At 54.1% G+C, this 18,799-nt stretch overlaps 1 protein-coding gene across 4 annotated transcripts; it reads right to left on the bottom strand.

The window, feature by feature from the left end:
* Positions 1-269: 269 nt before the first annotated feature.
* Positions 270-13,563, bottom strand: LOC102944463 (zinc finger protein 436). Of its 4 annotated transcripts, none has more exons than XM_043541816.1 (7): positions 13,397-13,526; positions 10,858-11,020; positions 10,650-10,776; positions 5,306-5,410; positions 4,638-4,724; positions 3,755-3,856; positions 270-2,664 (listed from the first exon to the last, which is right to left on the bottom strand). In XM_043541816.1, the coding sequence occupies exons 2-7, from the start codon at positions 10,933-10,935 to the stop codon at positions 1,535-1,537; spliced, it is 1,629 nt and encodes a 542-aa protein (XP_043397751.1). In that variant the 5' UTR covers positions 10,936-11,020; positions 13,397-13,526; the 3' UTR covers positions 270-1,534. The 4 variants fall into 4 exon arrangements, with proteins under 4 accessions (XP_043397751.1, XP_043397752.1, XP_043397753.1 ...); XM_043541817.1 differs by having other exon boundaries at positions 270-2,661; XM_043541818.1 differs by having other exon boundaries at positions 4,638-4,721.
* Between the last annotated feature and the right edge of the window lie 5,236 nt (positions 13,564-18,799).

The following is an 18,799-nucleotide window of genomic DNA, read 5'->3' as shown; positions in this document are numbered from 1 at the left end:
CAAGGCCCAAGCCAGATGCTGCACCAGGTCTGCCTCATTTACGGCTGTTCAGCCCCACTGAAGACAATAGGGTTGGAGCAGTGTAACTGAGGAGATTTTGGCCTGGTGCCTGTCCCTCCAGCTGACTTTTCTAGAGCAGGGGTTCTCACAACAAATGTTTGGTGGCCTCAGAGTGCGGCCACCAACTCTTGCTGGCAGCCGCTCTCACAATTTTTCCTAAAATACTTAATTAACTTCAGGAAAAACAAATCAATATAGACAGATACATGTCCAGGTCAGTGTGATTCATTTATGTCTGGTTTTTTGCAGACTCAATATTAAAAATAATGTACAGTTGTCTCTATTCTTTACTGGCCCTAAACAGAATAGAAACACAAGGTGCTCTGCACGTTCTTGTCTTTTTTTTCTTCTTCTTTCTTTTGCTTTTTGGGTTGCTTTTTTTTTAGACTTGCTAGAGAGTCAGTCTGCTGTGAGAAGTGCTAACAACATACAAGTATCACTTCTCACAGCAGAGTGACTCAGTCCCGGCAAGCCTGGGGACAAATTAAGCCCGGATGGGGAAGTGGGTATGGAGACCGCGGGGGCCAGGGACGATAGGGCTCAGGGGAAGGCAGTGGGGGCCAGGGTGATGGAGAGGATGAACTCGGGGCCAGAGCCCGCCATGGCAGAGCCAGGGAATGAAGCCTGAAGCCCCACGGCTGGAGCCCGACACTTAAGGGCTGATGCCCGACCCCGCTGCCCCCAGGAAGGTGGGGAACTCACTGGCTGCCTGCTCCTCCAGCTTGTGTGTCTCCAGACGGGGGCAGAGCCCAACCACTACTGACAGCCTTGGAGGTGGGGCCAATGCTTTGCGGCGCCCCCCCCTCCCCGATCCCTGCTGTGGCCACAAGAAAAGCCCCTGGTGGCCGCATCTGAGAAACACTAGACTAGAGCCCTTATTACCGCAGTGATCTGCACTGTCTGGGCCAGGCAGCTCCTCCCGGGGCGAGGCCTGGGTCAGCAGGGCGAGTCACCCATCTGGGGCGAGCCGCTCAAGAAGCGGGGCTAAGCGGTAATGGAGTGAAAGGTCAAGCTTGACAAAGCCCTGGCTGGGCTGATTTAGTTGGGGATTGGCCCTGCTTTGAGCAGGGGGTTGGACTAGATGACCTCCTGAGGTCCCTTCCAACCCTGATATTCTATGAAACATGCCCGGAGCTGGCTGCCAGAGCCTGGGCCACAAAAGCGTAACTTACACTTGCTTGAGATGTCGTGGGGTGGATCAGACCCTGGTGTAAGTGCTACTGAAACCAAAGGGATCTCAGTCCTGGAGGTGCTGCCAGACAACATGTCGGCTGGGGTGGCTTGATCTAGCACCCCCTGCTAGTCCCTTTCCCTGCTCCCCCTCCGCTCAGCTTCCTCAGTTAGCACATCCGCTGAGAAGCGAATGGAGGGGCTCCTGACTTGCACTGGCGGGAAGGGGAGCGGAACGCGGCTCACAGCCCAAGTGACGTGGTACTCCAATTTCCTGACCGGCTCGCAGCAGCACCCCCATGGTTCATTCCTTGCCGGGCCGGGCCGGGCCGGCCGCTGGGAGGCGCTGCCCCAGGTGGGTCCTTTGGTGGGCAAGGAGGTTGGACACGTTGCTGAAGCTCTTGCCGCACTGGGCGCAGGGGTAGGGGCGCTCGCCCGTGTGTACCCGCTGGTGCTTGGTGAGGTCCTGCTTCTGGCTGAAGCTCTTGTCGCAGTCCGCGCAGGGGTAGGGGCGCTCGCCCGTGTGCACCCGCTGGTGCTTGGTCAGGTCGTGCTTCAGGCTGAAGCTCTTGCCGCAGTAGGAGCAGGGGTAGGGGCGCTCGCCCGTGTGCGTGCGCCAGTGCGTGTACAGATTGGAGACCTGGCTGAAGGCCCGGCCACAGTCGCTGCAAAGGTAGGGCTTCTCCCCCGTGTGGATGCGCCGGTGCGTCTTGAGCCGCTGGCTCTGCCCGAAGCTCTTGCCGCAGTCGGCGCAGACGTAGGGCCGCTCGCCGGTGTGGATGCGCTGGTGGATGGTCAGCTTCTGCTTGTCCTTGAAGCTCTTGTCGCAGTTGGTGCAGGCGAAGGGCCGCTCGCCCGTGTGGATGCGCTGGTGCCGGACGAGCACCTGCTTCAGGGTGAAGCTGCGCCCGCAGATGTTGCAGGCGAAGGGCCGCTCCCCCGTGTGGATGCGCTGGTGCTTGATGAGGTTGGAGACGTGGCTGAAGCTCTTGCTGCAGTCCGTGCAGGGGTAGGGACGCTCCCCCGAGTGGGTTCTCTGGTGCTTGGTGAGATCCCACTTCCTCCGGAAGCCTTTCCCGCACTCCGGGCACTTGTGGGGTTTCTCCTTCTTGGGAACACTGCTATCCTGTACATCGGGAGGGGCCGTCCCATTGGCTCTCGGAGCACACTCCGGGCACGGGCTCGGCCCCTCTCCAGTCTCAGGCCCTGACTGCATATTTAGGGAGTTCCTAGAGCACCGGTCACACCCCCACGTGGCCCCCAGCTCACTCTCCGCTCTCTGAGCCCCACATGAGCTCCGGGAGGCTCCTTGCAGCTCAGGGCTCAGGACAGCTCCCTCTTCTGATCGCCGGAGTAACACCCTGTAGGGCTGCAGAGTCTCAGCCCCTTCATCTGGATGCTGCTCCTCAGAACCGCTGCTGACCCTGCCATCTGCTGGGTGGAAAAGAGAATCCAGAGATTATCCCTCAGGGAAGAGAAAACACTAATATTCTGGGGCTGAGCACCCCACACCCCTACTTGCACGACCCTTCTCCCAGGAGGCACTTGCAGCTCCTGCAGGAAGTGGAGAAGGGCCTGCGATTTCAGCGGGGAATAGACAATGGGCCACATTCATGCTGGGGTAACTCCATTAACTCCAATGCAATTACCCCAGCGAGGCGTTGGCTCACTGTGTTCTCATGAAAGCAGATTTTCTCTTATGACTACCCCATAGCTCCCAGTTCTGTACTGCCAGCCCCAGGCAATGGGCGTCTCCAGGGCGCAAGCCTCACCCTGCCGCAGCATCTCCCGACAGGCAATTTGTGCCGCATCTCCCAGCATCCGGTGAGTGCAGGAGCCACCAGGAGAAAGTCACCAACACTGCAAAGCGCTGAGGGTACGAGAGCAGGGAAGAGCCCGACCTGCCCCGAGTGGGGAGAGTCCAGCGTGGGCAGACTCAGTGTGGGGGTGACCAGAGGGAGTTTCCCAGGGGCTCTCCTAACAGGCCCACCTGCTCCCAGTCAGGGGATTTAGGGAGAGCGAATCCGGCAAGAGTTTCCCCTAATCTTAACCACCTCAGTATTAAAAATAGCCTCCCCTCAGACCTGGCGGGGGCGTGTCTGACCCGGGACAGCAGTGTCTGTAAGGGACTGAGGGCGTCAGGCCTGTGAGGAGGAAACTGTGTGTGCAAGGGAGATGAAAATTCCTCGTGTAAACACCCATTGACTGGAGGGGCCGGGAGTCAGCCCTGGGTGTGCGCCAAGTGTGAATGCCCAGTCGCGGCAGTGACCGCAATGGTGCGAGTCTGGGTGTCGAGCATGGCAGCAGAACGCTATCTGGCGCGGCAGCTGCATTCCCGCACCTTGCCGCAATAGCCCAGAGAGATCAGAAAACGGGTGGGCAAAGGGCTTGGCAAAAGGCCGACAGGCACCTCCTCAGACACGACAAACCCTGCTGGAGGAAGCCCGGGCAGCAGCTCGGCGAGTCACCGCTCCCAGCTCTTCGCCCGGGAGTCGGAGCAGCTCCCGGGACCGCTGCCGCTCACCTCGGCCGATGCTCTCGGGTCTCTCCCACGCCACGGCGCACTGGAGGATGCTGGCCCATAACCGGCCCTGCTGCTCCCCGGACCCACTCAGGACATCGCCGCCTGATGGTTGGAAAAGAGAATCCAGAAATTGTCTCAAGCTGCAGCCAAGAGGAAACGGCTCCTAACCACCAGCAGCGGGATGGGGCTGGGACGTCCCCCAGATGGCACATACAGCCTGGTACCAGCAGCGCACAACTCCCAGCTCCTCAGAGCACAGAGAGGTGGGGGCATCATTTGGGGAGGGTTGGATTGCAGCAGGGAGGAAAGAGAAACAAGGTACCAAATCTACTCTGCTGTACGCAGGTCCCATTGCATTCAAGGCTTCCCCCAGGGTTGATGGTACCCCAGGAAGCCTGTTTCCTTGGCCAATCTCTTGTGAGTCCCTAATGGGTATGAGATATACCGGGAAGGTGGCATCCCCCAGTCACACCCACCTGGAAGGACACAGCCTACATCTTCCCCCCACAGCAAACTGCGGCAGCATTCCCATGGAGGGGCCCCTCTCCATGGGCTGAGAATAGGACACCGTCGCTGCCTGTACAGACACACTGCTGAGGATGAAGGGCCCAGGAGCAGCCTAGCCTCTCCCCAGCAGGAGGCAGGAGTGTCCCACTGGGGCCAGCGAGCGGGCAGGGAAGAGTCCATGCTGGATGAATGGGATGTAACGTAACCAGACACAGGTCTGCCTGGGCCCCCAGCCCAGTCCGTGATCTTAGGGAAACACAGCCCAGTGCCTTTCCCTAACCTCAGCCCCATGTGAACGAGAACAGAGCCTCAGCAGCCCGGACGGGGTCTCTGCCCAGCTCTTCTCTCCAAGGGAGCTGGGCTGGGTGTTACTCACCTCGGCAAGGGCTCTCCGGAGGCTCCCACACCATGGAGTCCTGCTGGGGGCTGACCCACGGCTCACAGCACAGCTCCTCCTCCTCTGCTGGAGGGAACATAACCCAGATGCTACTTCCTAGGCCCGGGAAACACTCAGACCCCCCTGCAGTGGGGCCTGACTAAGGCAGCCTCACATCCCTCTCCCAGCATATGCGTCTGTAGGTCACCCTGTCGGCACAGGACTGACGGCTCTGCCTGGAGGATGATCCTGCTTGGGAGGAGCAAACACTGGAAGTGTCCAGCAGAGCAGCAGGGATGTGGGGGTGAAAGAGCCAGCGCCCCTGACTAACAGCCCCGCTCCCCAGGAGAGACTGAAACAGGAGAACGTGCCAGGTCAGCGGACAATTTTCACGGAAATAATCATGGTCCACAGGGAGTCTGAAAACTGAGGGGCAAGGGGCTTGTGCTGGGGATGAATAGGCAGGGGAGGGGAGGCACATGGGACATGACACCTATGCTGGAGGAAGCCAGGGGAGAAAGGGCAGCCATGGCAGCAGCCTGGGACGGGGTCACTGGACTCTGACCCTTACAGTCCCTTCTAACCATATGGTTCTATGATTCTGTCACTCCAGCTCCTCACTGCAGAGCGTGAGCAGCGCTGAGGGAGCGAGGATTACTGCTACTCACCCGGAGAGGGGCTCTCCCACGCCACGGGGCCCTGCGGTGTGTGGACCCACGGCTCTTCCCCACGCTCCAGCCGATATAAGAGGTCAGGCTTGGGGCTTGGGTAGCCTGTGAGTGGGAAGAGACCAGGGGCTGTCAGGGCTTGGTATCATATGAATAGTTTAGTCTTGATTTCAGCGAACAGTTTGTCGACACCTGCACAATTGGTGTAAAACCGCTCAGGAGCGTTCCAGTTCTAAAATGGAGAAGGACTAACAGAGGGTGGAGCGGAACAGACTGAAAGCTGTGGACACGACACAGAAGAAACAATATGTTTATCACCTTGAAGTGGTTCCTTTTAACTGACGCACATCCAGTGAGATGAAAGGGCCACGTCGCACCTCTCTGTGCTCCTACGTGCTGCAGGAGGGTGAGCAGATCCCGCATTTATCCACACCAAATGCCATTCGCTGCAGTGCTGCCCATTCACCTGGCTTGTTTCGATCTCTCTGAGCCAGCGGCTGCCCAGGGACACTCGGGAGAGTGACAAAGGGCTCGTCTACACTTGAAACGCACCATTGCTGCACATCAGCGTAGACGCCACCTGCGCCGGCAGGAGGGGTTCTCCCATTGGTGTAGGAAATCCACCTAGCCGCGAGCAGGCAGCTAGGTCAACGGAAGGATTTTTTCCATCAACCTGGCGCTGTCTACAGGGGGTTAGATTGGCTTAAGTACATTGCTCAGGGGGGTACCTGGGTCAACCTAACTTTTTAGTGTAGACCAGGCCTTAGTTTGCTGGAATTTACTCCTCCTCCAAATTAAATTACAATGAACTAAAGCCCCTTTGTTCCTGAGTGAGACCATCCATATGGGAGTTTAATGTGCTTTCATTTATGCCCATTGGCTTCACACCTTTGGTGGATTCGTGACGCTGGCAGACTGGCTGCCAGCTCGTGTCACGGCCCCTGTGCCTCAGGGAACACTGACCAATGCGTACCTGGAAACCAGTTTGACTCACCAGTGTGTTAGTAGGGCTAAAATAGATATTAGAGTGACAAGAATGGGTTTAGACTTCATGAAATGCTTCTAGGATGCTGCATGTATAAATCTCGCTTATGACATCTGTACCCCAGGTTATAAGGTAATATTTAAATATTGGCTCTAATGTAGCTACAAAAGTGTTTGCTCTGAAACTGGAAAACCTCCCAGTCAGGAGAGAAGCATTCCCGAGTATGAAATGCTAGTTTACCACAAGAGGGGTCTCTCCTGCGCAACAAAAGAAGCTCTCTGGACATCAGACAAGCCCATGCGTAACACCAGTGGACAGAAGACTGTTGATTGCTCCCCCCATACCCACGAAGAGGAGACATGCACATACGTTCGACCCAGCCATGGGAATTCTACGGGAAAGTAACAAAAATGCCAGACCAGAAGTAACTTTATGCTGTTTGGCCTCAGAGAGGCAAAGATCCCCAGCTGCTCAGGTTGGATTAGCCCTAAAGGACATACAGAGCTTGCCTATTATAGAAGCTTCTCTTACCTTTTGAACCTAAGACTGTAACTCATTTGTGTGTGTCTGTTTACCTGCCTTAACCTTGTAAATAACTATATTTCTTTCCCCTAGTTAATAAACTTTAGTTAGTTTATTATAGGAGTGGCTTTAAGTGTTGTCTTTGGTGAGAGATCTAGTGTTCACTTGACCTTCGGGACTGGGAGTAACCTGAATATTGGTAAAAAGAAAAGGAGGACTTGTGGCACCTTAGAGACTAACAAATTTATTTGAGCATAAGCTTTCGTGAGCTACAGCTCACCTCATCGGATGCATTCAGTGGAAAATACAGTGGGGAGATTTTATATACACAGAGAACATGAAACAATGGGTGTTACCATACAGACTGTAACAAGAATGATCAGGTAAGGTGAGCTCTTACCAGCAGGAGAGCAGGGGGGAAAGGGGGGAAAATCTTTTGTAGTGATGATCAAGGTGGGCCATTTCCAGCAGTTGACAAGAACGTGTGAGGAACAGTGGGGGGGAATAAACGTGGAGAAATAGTTTTACTTTGTGTAATGACCCATCCACTCCCAGTCTTTATTCAAGCCTAAGTTAATTGTATCCAGTTTGCAAATTAATTCCAATTCAGCAGTCTCTCGCTGGAGTCTGTTTTTGAAGTTTTTTTGTTGAAGAATTGCCACTTTCATGTCTGTAATCGCATGACCAGAGAGATTGAAGTGTTCTCTGACTGGTTCTTGAATGTTCTAATTCTTGACGTCTGATTTGTGTCCATTTATTCTTTTACGTAGAGACTGTCCAGTTTGACCAATGTACATGGCAGAGGGGCATTCCTGGCACATGATGGCATAGATCACATTGGTAGATGTGCAGGTGAACGAGTCTCTGATAGTGTGGCTGATGTGATTAGGCCCTATGATGGTGTCCCCTGAATATGATATGTGGGCACAGTTGGCAACGGGCTTTGTTGCAAGGATAGGTTCCTGGGTTAGTGGTTTTGTTGTGTGGCGTGTGGTTGGTGGTGAGTATTTGCTTCAGGTTGGGGGGCTATCTGTAGGCAAGGACTGGCCTGTCTCCCAAGATCTGTGAGAGTGATGGGTCATCCTTCAGGACAGGTTGTAGATCCTTGATGATGCCCTTCCCCCCCCCTCCCACCCCCGCTCTCCTGCTGGTAAGAGCTCACCTTACCTGATCACACTTGGTACAGTCTGTATGGTAACACCCATTGTTTCATGTTCTGTGTATATAAAATCTCCCCACGGTATTTTCCACTGAATGCATCCCATGCAGTGACCTGTAGCTCACAAAAGCTTATGCTCTAATAAATTGATTAGTCTCTAAGGTGCCACAAGTCCTCCTTTTCTTTTTGCGGATACAGACTAACACGGCTGCTCCTCTGAAACCTGAATTTTGGTGTAAGGGACCCTCTATCACAAAGGCAGGCTTGCCTGGGTGGCCAGATTGACAGTCCCCTGGGTCACGCTGTCTGTGACTCCATACAAAGGCTGTGATAGTGCTTGAGGCGTTCACACTTGTTACTTGAGGGGTGAAATCTAAGTATTGAATGCACAAGCAATTGGGGGTTTATGCCAGTCTGCCCTGAGCTTGGCACCCACATTCGTGAGCCACTCCAGACAGCCTGACAGGATCCACCTTAGCTGTTCTGATTGTCCCTAAGCAGACATGGCCCGCAGGTCCTCCCAGCCCTCTCTGGTCTTCAGTAATGTCCCTCTGTGCCATCTGCGTACCTCCCTTTCCGGAGCAGTGACCACCACAGGACCTATTAGAGAATCTCCCGGCCCCAGCGGTTACCTTCTGTCTTGATGAAAACAGACCATTGAATCCCACTCTTGGATTTGCAGCTCCTTGCCGGTTGCTAAGCCGTGCCAATACTCTGTCCCCCAGGCTCTGGGAGCTGGCAAGAGCCACGGGGGGCCTGTTGTACGTCTGGCTCAGGCAGGGCTGGCCCATAATAAGGAGCGTTATGTGGTGTGTCTCACAGAAGTGTAGTCACTCCTTGGGCCGCATGCGCACTGATGAGCCTTCGCTGCGTTAGAGGTGGGAGAAGCATTACAGTATGTGACAAAAGAGACTGGGAGCTGCCATGTGACTACAAGGAGGGTGGTTGAGAAATTCTTGGGCACAAGGGATATGAAGTAAGGGGCATCTTCTACAGGTCACCACGACAGAGGGACAAGAGAAAGAGGAAAAAATTCCTGCACCAAGCCCCAGTCCACACACCGCTGTAGTTGTGGGGGATCTGAATTACCCAGATAGCTGCTGCGTAATAAATACACCCAAGCAATCATCTTCAAAGAGGCCTTCTGGATAAGGCAGCTTATGATCCTGGCTGTAGAGATTCCAACCAAACAGGAGAGGCCATCCTGGGTCTGCTTCCTAATTCTAAGGAGGAACTGATTGCCTGTAACAGGATGGCTCGAAACATACCACCATAAAATGCCTGAGTTTATCCTAGTCAGCTAGATTCACACGGGGCCTTCTCCAAAGCCCACTGAAGCCAATGGGCGTCTTTCCGTTGACTTCAAAGAGCTCTGGAGCAAATCCAGAAGGCGGCACTCTTTTGCAGGCTGATTCACAGGGGTAGAGAGAACGCGTGAGAAGGACTACAGGACTGGATTCCTAGCAAGCGAGGGGCAGCGGGAGGCAGTAGGGACGGGAGCCAGTGCGGAAGACGACAAGATAATTAAGGCACAACAGGGCACAGCTCCTCTGAAAAGAATAATGTACGAAAGAAAGAGCGGGCACAGCTTCCTTCAGGAGGGACTGTTCCCGGGTGCGAGGGTCTATGCTAGAAACAGAGTGAGGAGGCAGGTGAAAAGAAAATGTACAGTGCAGAGAAAAGATAAGGGCAGTAAAGAGGCCAAATGAATTAATGACAGACAAAGGGCAACAGTGAAAAGAATGGCTTTTACAAGTGTGTCGTGGGAAAAAAGTACAAGGGGGAACCATCAGTAAAGGAAACCAAAATGGCCACGGTACTCACTCCTTTTGGAAATGGTTCTTTAAGAAGAAAAATAAAGAAATCTGAACAACCTGTAAGGACGGGAGACCCAGTAAAAATAACCATTGATCTAGAACTGGTGAGAAAACACTTGGAAAACATACACCTATCCAGATCAGCCTGTACGTATGAGATGGCACCCTAGGGTACTAAGGGAATTAGCTAGCCAATTTACTGACCATTGCTTTTGAAGAGTCATGAGCAGATAGACCGGTAACGAGATGGCAGAAAAGTCCGTTAAGTGCCGATTTTCAAAATGTGCAGAGACGACAGAAAATATGGGGGTTATTAACAGCGTAATAGACATCCATGCATAGACCAGAAGCCTTGACACAACTCAGGCCTCGGCCTATAACACATCAAACAACAAATGCTGCTTTTGTGTTTCACGCACAGATGAAGGCTGGGTAACTGCAATGGCTACCTAGCTAGGCTTAACCACAAACTCTCGCACAGTTGTGAAGTGACTGGCCAGTGAGAGCGCCCTGTCTGTCTTGTCCCTGACAAGCAGCCTGTTCTTTGTTTTTTCTCACCTAGGGAGATCACTGTGAAAGCTGGAGAGAGAAAACAGCAGCAGGTGTCATAACACCTTGAGTGAGTCACCGGAACCACCGACGCAGCTTGAGAAGCTGGTCATCCCTGCAAGTGTGAAGCAGAGCTGGAGAACCCACCGTCACGCCAGAGTGCTCATTACACAGACTTTCAATGGTTTTAAATCAGCCCCTTGCTCTGCCAGAGGTGGCTGGGATTCTGAACACAGATCAAACATGCTAACGGGAGCCCCGAAACAAAGAGCCCAACCATGTCTCAGCAAAAGAACGAAAACAGTTCTTTACCCAAAGAAAGCAGCATTTCATAGTTCTCCGTCATCACCTCCCGGTACAGCTCCTTCTGCCACTCCGCAAACATGTCCCACTCCTCCCGGGAGAAATAGACAGCAACGTCATCAAATATCACTGGCACCTGCAATCACAAGCATTCCACACTCAGCACTGCCGGCAGCCCCGAGACCCAGCAAAACGGCTTTCTAGGGGGGAAATTCACCCCTGGGCAGAAGGCTAGCACAGGGTCCAAGTCCCATGTCAGCCCTAGCTTTGTGAATGATTCACAGCGATAACCCATAGCAAGTATCTCTCAGGGGGGTTATCCATCCCTGTGTACTTCAGCCAGACTGGATGATCACAGGGGTCCCTTCTGGACTTGGAGTCTATGGGGAAAAAACATGTAAGATTAGCACCAAATGCAGCCTGGAGCGAGTAGGTTCAACCCCTCGGAGTGTTTGGGCCAGATTCAGTGGTGATGTAAGCGGTAGCATGAGAGGCTACTGGAACGTGTGTCCTGGTCTAGTCCGGGCTAGCTCCCAGGCAGGTGTGCAGGAGGCGAGTAATGCACCTGCCAAACCGGCAGAAGAGGAGTTACCCTTGCTCAGCATTTGTCCATAGCTCTCCGGGTGCGTGGCAGCACCCGCCGCTCTGGAAACTCTGGGCTGTGGCAGAGCAGCTGCAGTGAATTCGAGCAGCCCGATCCCGTGCTTTACCAGCTCTTTTGTACAGGGGTCAATACTGAGAAACGGCACCGACGCCCATCAAGTTACACAGGTGTAACCGATAGCAGAATCTGGCCGATGAGCAGTTCCTGGTCCCACTGAACTCACGGCAAAATCGCCCAGTGGTTGCAGGAACTGGCCAGGAGTCCCCAGAGAGCTCACCACGAGCAAGGGTGCAAAAGGAAAACATCCCTAGCGTGAGTGATAAATGACGCAGACACAGGGCGGTGGGAGGGAGGATGCTGAAGGGATGCTATGCACCATTACAGCCCCGGTCCCTGCAATCAGCCTGAAACGATGGGTGAAATCCGGATCCTGTTGAAGACAACGGAAGTTTTGCACCGACTTCAGGGGGGCCACGCTTTCACAGGGCAGCTCTAAGATAGGCGTGAACTATCCCCACTCATGGCAGCGTGTTCATCAAGACGCCTGTCTGGGGACTAGTTAAATATCCACATTGTTCACAGCACCGAAACCTGATCAACAGCCCACCCTCCTTAGGGAGCTGCCTGGCTTACCCTGCTAACCTGGACAGAGCAACGGGGGCTTGGGCTTGTCTTTGCTTTGACAATGAAGCATAACCTAGACCTGTTCACACTGAGGTTGTATTTGGGTCGTGCCTGCCCTGGGTCTCCTGAAATGCTCTGTGGATGACTGGAGAGCTGGGGGGTTCTTTCTTAAAATTGCTAAAGAACGTGCCCATTTCATGCTCTGGACACATGAACAAAAGCAATCAAAAGAGCATTACAATGTACAAGTAAGACCCAAGGTCCCAATAACAAAGGCCCTGCTAAGCCCCACAACCTCTCACAGCGCCCCTCCTCCACCATGCAACATTCCCTCCTCCCTGGAGACCTGGCACATGGCCCTGGCTGCTGAGGGCATGGGGCAGCCCACCCATCCCAGAGCCATTGCCCGCACAGGGCCCCGGGCTGGGGTCCACAAGGGCTGTAAGCGTCCTGTACTGTTTACACGAAGCTTGAACTCTGCAGAACCGGCTGGGACGGCGGCTGGCCCTGCTTCGCTCCTGCTCTGCGCTAGAAACGCACACGGGTAGCGCTAGGGTCTCTCCGGGCAGGTCTACGCTTGAAATGCCGCAACGCTGCAGCTTCGCCACCCTGTGCCAAGGGGAGGGCGTCTCCCGTCGGGGTGCTTAATCCAGCCCCAGAGAGGCGGTAGCTGTGGGGCAGAGAGAAGCTCGCCCGCCGACACAGCGCTGTCTACACCAGGGTTACGGTCCATATAATTACATCACTCGGGGATGTGGATTTTTCACACCTCTGAGCTGGGGGGGGGCAGTGGCTGGGTGTCGGGGTGGGTCCCACTGGGTGGGGGGGCAGTGGCTGGGAGGTGACACTTGGGGGCTCCCACTGGGTGGGGGGATATCACTGGGGGGGTCCAGCCGGGTCGGGGGGTCCCACTGGGGGGGTCCCACTGGGTAGGGGGCAGTGGCTGGGGGGTCACACTGGGGGGGTCCCGCTGGGTAGGGGGCAGTGGCTAGGGGGGATCATACTGGGGCGGTCCCGCTAGCTAGGTGGGCAGGCAGTGGCTGGGGGGGTCACACTGGGGGGGGTCCACCCGGGTGGGGGGGGCAGTGGCTGGGGGGGTCACACTGGGGGGGGTCCACCGGGGGGGGCAGTGGCTGGGGGGGTCACACTGGGGGGGTCCACCCGGGGGGGGGGCAGTGGCTGGGGGGTCACGCTGGGGGGTCCAGCCGGGTTGGGGGGGCAGTGGCTGGGGGGGTCACACTGGGGGGGGGTCCACCCGGGTGGTGGGGGCAGTGGCTGGGGGGGTCCCGCCGGGTGGGGGGCAGTGGCTGGGGGGGTCACGCTGGGGGGGGTCCAGCCGGGTGGGGGGGCAGTGGCTGGGGGGTCACGCTGGGGGGTCCAGCCGGGTTGGGGGGGCAGTGGCTGGGGGGTCACGCTGGGGGGGTCCAGCCGGGTGGGGGGCAGTGGCTGGGGGGTCACACTGGGGGGTCCCGCTGGGTGGGGGGCAGTGGCTGGGGGCGAGCTGGGGGGCCGGAGCGGCGGCTCCTACCTGGGCAGGCGGGGCGGGTCCGGGTCTCCCGGCCATGCCCGGCGGGCGCCTCCCCGCGCTGCAGGAGGCTCCGGCCGGCGGGCCCAGCCCGGCTGCTGCCCTGCGGCTCCGGGGACCGGAGAGACCGGCCCGGCCCGGCCCCGCACGGCTCGGCTCGGCGGCCACCCGGGCAGGGCATGCTGGGAGCTGGGGGTTGGGCTGGCAGCAGGTCCCACCCACACACACACGGAGACAGCCACACTCACCCACAGCTCACACCCACACCCACAGTGACACAGCCACACTCACACCCACACAGCTCACACCCACATACACACTGAGACAGCCACACTCACCCACCGCTCACACCCACACACACAGCTCACACCCACAGTGACACAGCCACACTCACACCCACACAGCTCACACCCACACACACAGTGACACAGCCACACTCACACCCACACAGCTCACACCCACACACACTGACAGAGCCACAAACACACACAGAGCTCACACCCACGCAGACACTGACACAGCCACACTCTCACACACAGAGCTTACACCCACACACACTGACAGAGCCACACACACACACAGAGCTCACACCCATGCATACACTGACACAGCCACACTCTCACACACAGAGCTTACACCCACACACACTGACAGAGCCACACACACACACAGAGCTCACACCCACACACACTGACAGAGCCACACACATACACAGAGCTCACACCCGCGCATACACTGACAGAGCCACACACACACACAGAGCTCACACCCATGCATACACTGACACAGCCACACTCTCACACACAGAGCTTACACCCACACACACTGACAGAGCCACACTCACACACACAGAGCTCACACCCACACATATACTGACACACCGCACTGACACACACAGAGCTCACACACACACACACTCGACACAGCCACACGGACAAGTACAGAGCACTGACTGCACCCATCCACACACAGCACTGACACACACACACACACAGCTCACAGCCACACTGACACACACAGAGCTCTCTCTCACACACACACTGACACTGCCACACACTGAGCACTGACTCTGAGTCTGCACCCATCCACACACAGCACTGCCATAGACTGAGCTCTCTCACACACAGTGCTGAGCTGACACAACACCCGCTGACACAGACTCACACACACAACTGACTAGGCACTCACACTAACACAAACACAGCACTGAGCTGACACGGCACATACTGACAGAGCTCAGCTGACAGGACACGCAGCACTGACACACAGAGCTAGCTAGGCACACACACACGGCACCCACTGACACAGACTCACATACACAGCGTCGACGCACACAGAGCACTGATTCTGCATGCATGTGCACACAGATAAACTCATAAGAACAGCCACACCGAGTCAGACCAAAGGTCCTTCTAGCCCAGTATCCCGTCTTCCGGCAGTGGCCAATGCAGGTGCCCCAGAGGGAATGAACAGAACAGGGAATCATCAAGTGATCCATCCCCTGTTGCCCATTCCCAGCTTCTGGCAAACAGAGGCTAGGGACGCCATCCCTGCCCAGCCTGGCTAATAGCCATTGATGGACCTATCCTCCATGAACTTATCTAGTTCTTTTTTTAAACTCTGTTGTAGTCTTGGCCTTCACAACATCCTCTGGCAAGGAGTTCCACAGGTTGACTGTGCATTGTGTGAAGAAATACTTCCTTTTGTTCGTGTTAAACCTGCTGCCTATTAATTGTATTAGTGACCCCTAATTCTTGTGTTATGAGAAGTGGTAAATAACACTCCCTTATTCACTTTCTCCACACCCGTCAAGATTTTATATCTGTCATGTCCCCTTTTAGTCGTCTCTTTTCCAAGCTGAAAAGTCCCAGTCTTTTTAATCTCCCCTCATATGGAAGCTGTTCCATAATGTTAATCATTTCCATTGCCCTTCTCTGGACCTTTCCCTTTCTAATAGATCTTTTTTGAGATGAAGTGACCAGAACTGCACACAGTACTCACCGTGTGGGTATCCCATGGATTTATCTAGAGGCAATATAATATTTTCTGTCTTATTATCTCTCCCTTTCCCAATGATTCCCAACATTCTGTTCCCTGTTTTGACTGCCGCTGCACTTTGAACGGCATTGTCAGAGAGCGAGCCACAATGCCCCCAAGATCTCTTTCTTGACTGGTAACAACTCATTTAGACCCCATCATTTTATATGTATAGTTGGGAGTCTGTTTTCCAGTGTGCATTGGGCTGGCAAGCGACTAAAACAATTAATCGTGATTAATTGCACTGTTAAACAATAATTAGAATACCATTTATTTAAATATTTTGGGATGTTTTCTACATTTTCAAATATATTGATTTCAATCACAACACGGAGTGCAACGTGGACAGTGCTCACTTTATATTTATTTTTGATTACAAGTATTTTCACTGTAAAAACACAAAAGAAATAGTATTTTTCAATTCACCTCATACAAGTGCTGTCGCGCAATCTCTTTATCATGAAAGTTGAACTTACAAATGTAGAATTATGTACCAAAAAAACTGCATTCAAAAATAAAACAATGTAAAATTTTAGAGCCTGCAAGTCCATTCAGTCCTAGTTCTTTTTTAGTTTATCAATTTGTTCTAAACCTCTTGTAATGACATCTCAATCTGGGATGGTTCCTCAGATCTGTCACCTAACAAGAATGGCTCAGGTTTGGGACTCTCCCTCACATTATCTGCAGGAAAGATTGATGCAAAGCATTCATTTAGCGTCTCTGCAACAGTCTTCCTTGAGTGCTCCTTTAGTACCTTTACTGTCCAGTGGCCCCACTGGTTGTCTGGCAGGCTTCCTGCTTCTGATGAGGTGGCAACACAAGGAGTTACTCAGGAATAGCCTTTCAGGAATTCTAACGTATACAGGTTTTCATACTGCACTCATCAGCCTCACATCTCAGCATCTTCCAGTAGCGCATTAAGAGACGTGACTAACATCTGTCATGTGTTTGTTCTGTCATGCCCCCATCTCCCCCAGTGAGGAGAAATGAGTTCAGTAGAGCATCATGGAGGAGGGGGTTTCTGTTGTTTTTTTGGGGAGGTGGGCGACAGTGGTATTTGTTTGTTTAGCTATATCAGAAACCACTCTTATTCCAGAATAAGAGTGCCCACAACTGGAGTTATTCTGGAATAGCTGTTCCACTTTAAATGCTTGTTTACAATGTCACTTGAAAGTGAGAACAGCATGGCACTGTTTTAGCCGGCGTTGCAAGATATTTACGTGCCAGATGCTCTAAAGAGTCATATGTCCCTTCATGCTTCAACCACCATTCCAGGCAACTCTTCCTTATTCCAGAATACTTTCATGTGTGGACAAACCATTAGTCTCCTGGTAATCCTGGGCTCAGGGCCGGCATGCAGCAGTACAGCATACCAGCCCTTCTCCCTGGCCCTGTCTTCACTACCGAGAAATGGTGTGTCCTTAACTCAAGTTAACTAACTGGAGATAAATTATAATGAAAGCAAAGCAAACTGGAGTTTTCCTGAGTTAACAGGTCCAGGGGAACCCTATGCTTCCCCATACTGTTTAACTCAACCTGCTAACTCGTATGGAAACCCAAAACTGCCTCGTCTTCACCAGGATTTTAGCTGGAGTTAGCACACGGTTTCAGTGGCGAAGACAGCTGCTGTCTTGTTCTCCTGGTTCTCTGTTTTTATTATTACTATTTTTTAGTCATTCCCTTCAGTTGGTCTTCTGTAGAAAACCTGAGTCTGCAGAGAGTTTGGAACAATTACTCCGAGGGGTGTGAATTGCCCCATTCATCTCAGCGAGGGGTTAGCTCAGAGCCTCAGATGCCCAGTGCTAACAATGTGAACAGCAGCAGCCCGAGCGGGCGGGTCACAGAGCTCTGCAATTTACCCGTCTGGGTGCCACAGGGGGTGGCCTTTGGGAGGTGCCATTTCTCCTCCCTCCCAAACTCCAGGAGCTGAGCCCAAGGAGCCTAACATAGCCCCAGGGCACATTCCAGGCCCAGCTCGGGGAGCTCAGCCCAAGGAGCCAGGGGAGCTCAGCAGCTACACCTCTCTGTGAGCAGGGTCTCATTCTGCTGATTCATATGGCGGGATGTACCTTGTGGGCTTGGAAAGGGACCATCACCTTTTTCTTCTCCTGATTTGACCCCTCTTCCTAGGCGCTCTTTAATCCCCCTCCTGCTCCCCACAATCCATTCTCCTCCCCATCTCTCCCCGCCCTCATTCCCTGCACTCCCCCAGGCCCCCCGCCCCACCTCTCTCCCTCCCTGCTCTCCATATTCACCTGCACCCAGCCCTGCTCTGTCTCTCCCATGAACCAACCAGCCTCCCTCCTCCCCACATCTCCCTCTCCCCACTGCTGCTAACACCCCTTCCAGGCTGAGTTTCACTCTGACGCACCTAAGCTGTGGATAAGGATGCTGGGTCACGCAGGCCAACAGGAGCTGCCTGCCCTCAGACACACTAACGTCTCAACTGTCCCTAGAGCCGGGCATGTCACACACGAGCCCCAAGCCTCTCTGGTCCTACTGCCCATTTATGCTGCTCTGGCAGCGTAAAAGGGTGATAAAGTGGGTGGATCCAGCCACGGGGGTGGGGGAGGGATCCTGGCATAGGGGATTCCCTGGGCGGCAAACAGCAGGCATAATGGTGTGTAATCTAGGCACATCAGGGGCGGGGTGGGGAACTGCAGGCACAGCCAGTGCATGGCTGGGCTCCAGCTAGTCTCAGCTGCTGCAAAGGCAGGCACTGTGGGTTTGGGCCTTTTCCTATTTCTTTCTGCTAGAGAAGGCATGAAAGTGACCCGTTTTTTCTTGCGGGACCCTGTGGGTAACTGGAGGAGTGGTAGGGTTATGACATCAGTGTGGGGGAGTGGTTATTTGAAACGCGTCAATGTTTATTTTCATTAACCCATATTTAACTCAAACACCCGAGGCACACTTGGGAAGTAGAATGTCTTAGTTAAATAGCCAAAACACGCAGCCGCTCTGGAGGCACAAAAGCGATTTGCGTACTATTGGAACTGTGGGAGCTGAGGAAAACCAGGCTGGGAGCACGGTGCTAGTTTTAAGACCTGCGATAACTAGATAACTAAGGATCACTAGTGTAAGACCCTTTCCCTCCAAAGCACTGAGCAGGGACTCTCTGTGATGAATGGGTGGGCATCTCTCCTGTGACTGCAGAGAGTACAAGGGGCATAGCTGGGTTTGGAGCCTCCCAACTAAGCCTTGTCCTCTTCTTGCGGTTTACACCACTTTACCCGTGACCAGTAGGGAACCCAGGCTCGCCCACTACTCCAGGTTCCCCCCAGCACACAGCAGCCCTACTGCTCAACTTCAATCCTCTGCTGCTGTCTCTTTGGGCCTCTTCCTATGGGGCTCTTTTATCTCCAGCCCTAC

This window comes from Chelonia mydas, chromosome 2 (assembly GCF_015237465.2).
Source record: "Chelonia mydas isolate rCheMyd1 chromosome 2, rCheMyd1.pri.v2, whole genome shotgun sequence".
NCBI lineage: Eukaryota > Metazoa > Chordata > Testudines > Cheloniidae > Chelonia > Chelonia mydas.
This window is presented reverse-complemented; position numbering and strand designations above follow the sequence as displayed.